The 1399-nt window shown below is 42.5% G+C and overlaps 1 protein-coding gene across 1 annotated transcript in view; it reads right to left on the bottom strand.

Annotated features, from left to right (window-relative positions):
- Window positions 1-1399, bottom strand: part of LOC106814428 (cleavage and polyadenylation specificity factor subunit 4-like) — a 5265-nt gene that overhangs the window by 2081 nt on the left and 1785 nt on the right. The window contains exon 2 of the mRNA XM_014818744.1: window positions 429-524. Coding sequence (XP_014674230.1) covers window positions 429-524 — 96 coding nt within the window. The remainder of the gene's footprint in view (window positions 1-428; window positions 525-1399) is intronic.

Here is a 1399-nt window from a genome sequence, read left to right as displayed (position 1 = left end):
CATGATGACATGATAACATGACATGATGGCATGATATAATACATGATGACATGATATAATACATGATGACATGATATAATACGTGATGACATGATATAATACATGAGGACATGATATAATACGTGATGACATGATATAATACGTGATGACATTATATAATACATGAGGACATGATATAATACGTGATGACATGATATAATACGTGATGACATTATATAATACATGAGGACATGATATAATACGTGATGACATGATATAATACGTGATGACATGATATAATACATGAGGACATGATATAATACGTGATGACATGATATAATACGTGATGACATGATATAATACATGAGGACATGATATAATACGTGATGATAAGACTTCCACTTAACGAGTGCGCGAGAAACGCGACGGCGGCGACTACAAATACGCACCATGTCGACAGAAGCCGCGGTCGTACCACGGACAATCTTTGATCTTCGATTCGGGGTCTATGTGCAGAAACGGACACTCCTTGTTACTGCAAGCACCTGAAATGCACCAAAAAAACATTTATCACTAAACAAAAAATTTTCTAAACGAAATCTAGAACTCTGATCACTAACGTTATCAGTAAACGATGTGGCATGAGGTTTCAAGTCACACGTTGCCGATGGCGACCAGGTCACGTGGCTGCGACAACGTTTTCTTTCGTTTGCTTTTTAACCGCCCACGTGGAAAAAGAAGTGTTTCCGAAAATAGTGGCATGTGTGGCCAGTTGCGATGACAATGGGAAATATGCGACGATGGAAGAGAGCGGGTTAAGAAGGTACGGCAAACCCTAACATCATGTGGCGAGGATGGGGGAGGCTAAATCTAAGCCGCTTCATGTTCGACACACCAGAGCGTCTCACGCCTACGTTAGAATCTACTCACACACGTCCATATCATCATTGGCATCATCATGATCATCGTCATCACTACCCCATCGCTGTCAACATGCCAAGTTCTGTTAACATGACCACTGATCCTACACTGAACCCAACACCATGATCCTAATCCTATTTAGGTATCATATGTACAGAAATCCTAAGTTAGGGATAGGGTCATGACTTTAGGTAATGGATCTAGGGTCATGACTATGCATAAAGGATAGAGTTAAGGATGAGGTTATGATTAGAGGTAAGGCATAGAGTTAGAAATAGGATCATGATTAGGGGCAAGGGATACGGTTAGGATGAAGGTTACAATAATGGGACAGGGATAGGATCACAATTAGAAGCAAGGGATTGGGTTAGGAATATGGTCATGACCCACCCTGTCCTGCCCTGCCCCACCCCAACCCAGTATGACCCTACACGACCCCACCCCACCTCAACCCAATATGCCCCCGCCCCAACCTACTCCAACCCAACACCCACCGCTT

Source organism: Priapulus caudatus, unplaced genomic scaffold (assembly GCF_000485595.1).
Source record: "Priapulus caudatus unplaced genomic scaffold, Priapulus_caudatus-5.0.1 Scaffold924, whole genome shotgun sequence".
Taxonomy (NCBI): Eukaryota; Metazoa; Priapulida; class Priapulimorpha; order Priapulimorphida; family Priapulidae; genus Priapulus; species Priapulus caudatus.
Note: the sequence above shows the minus strand (reverse complement) of the source record. Positions and strands in the feature narration are given on the sequence as shown.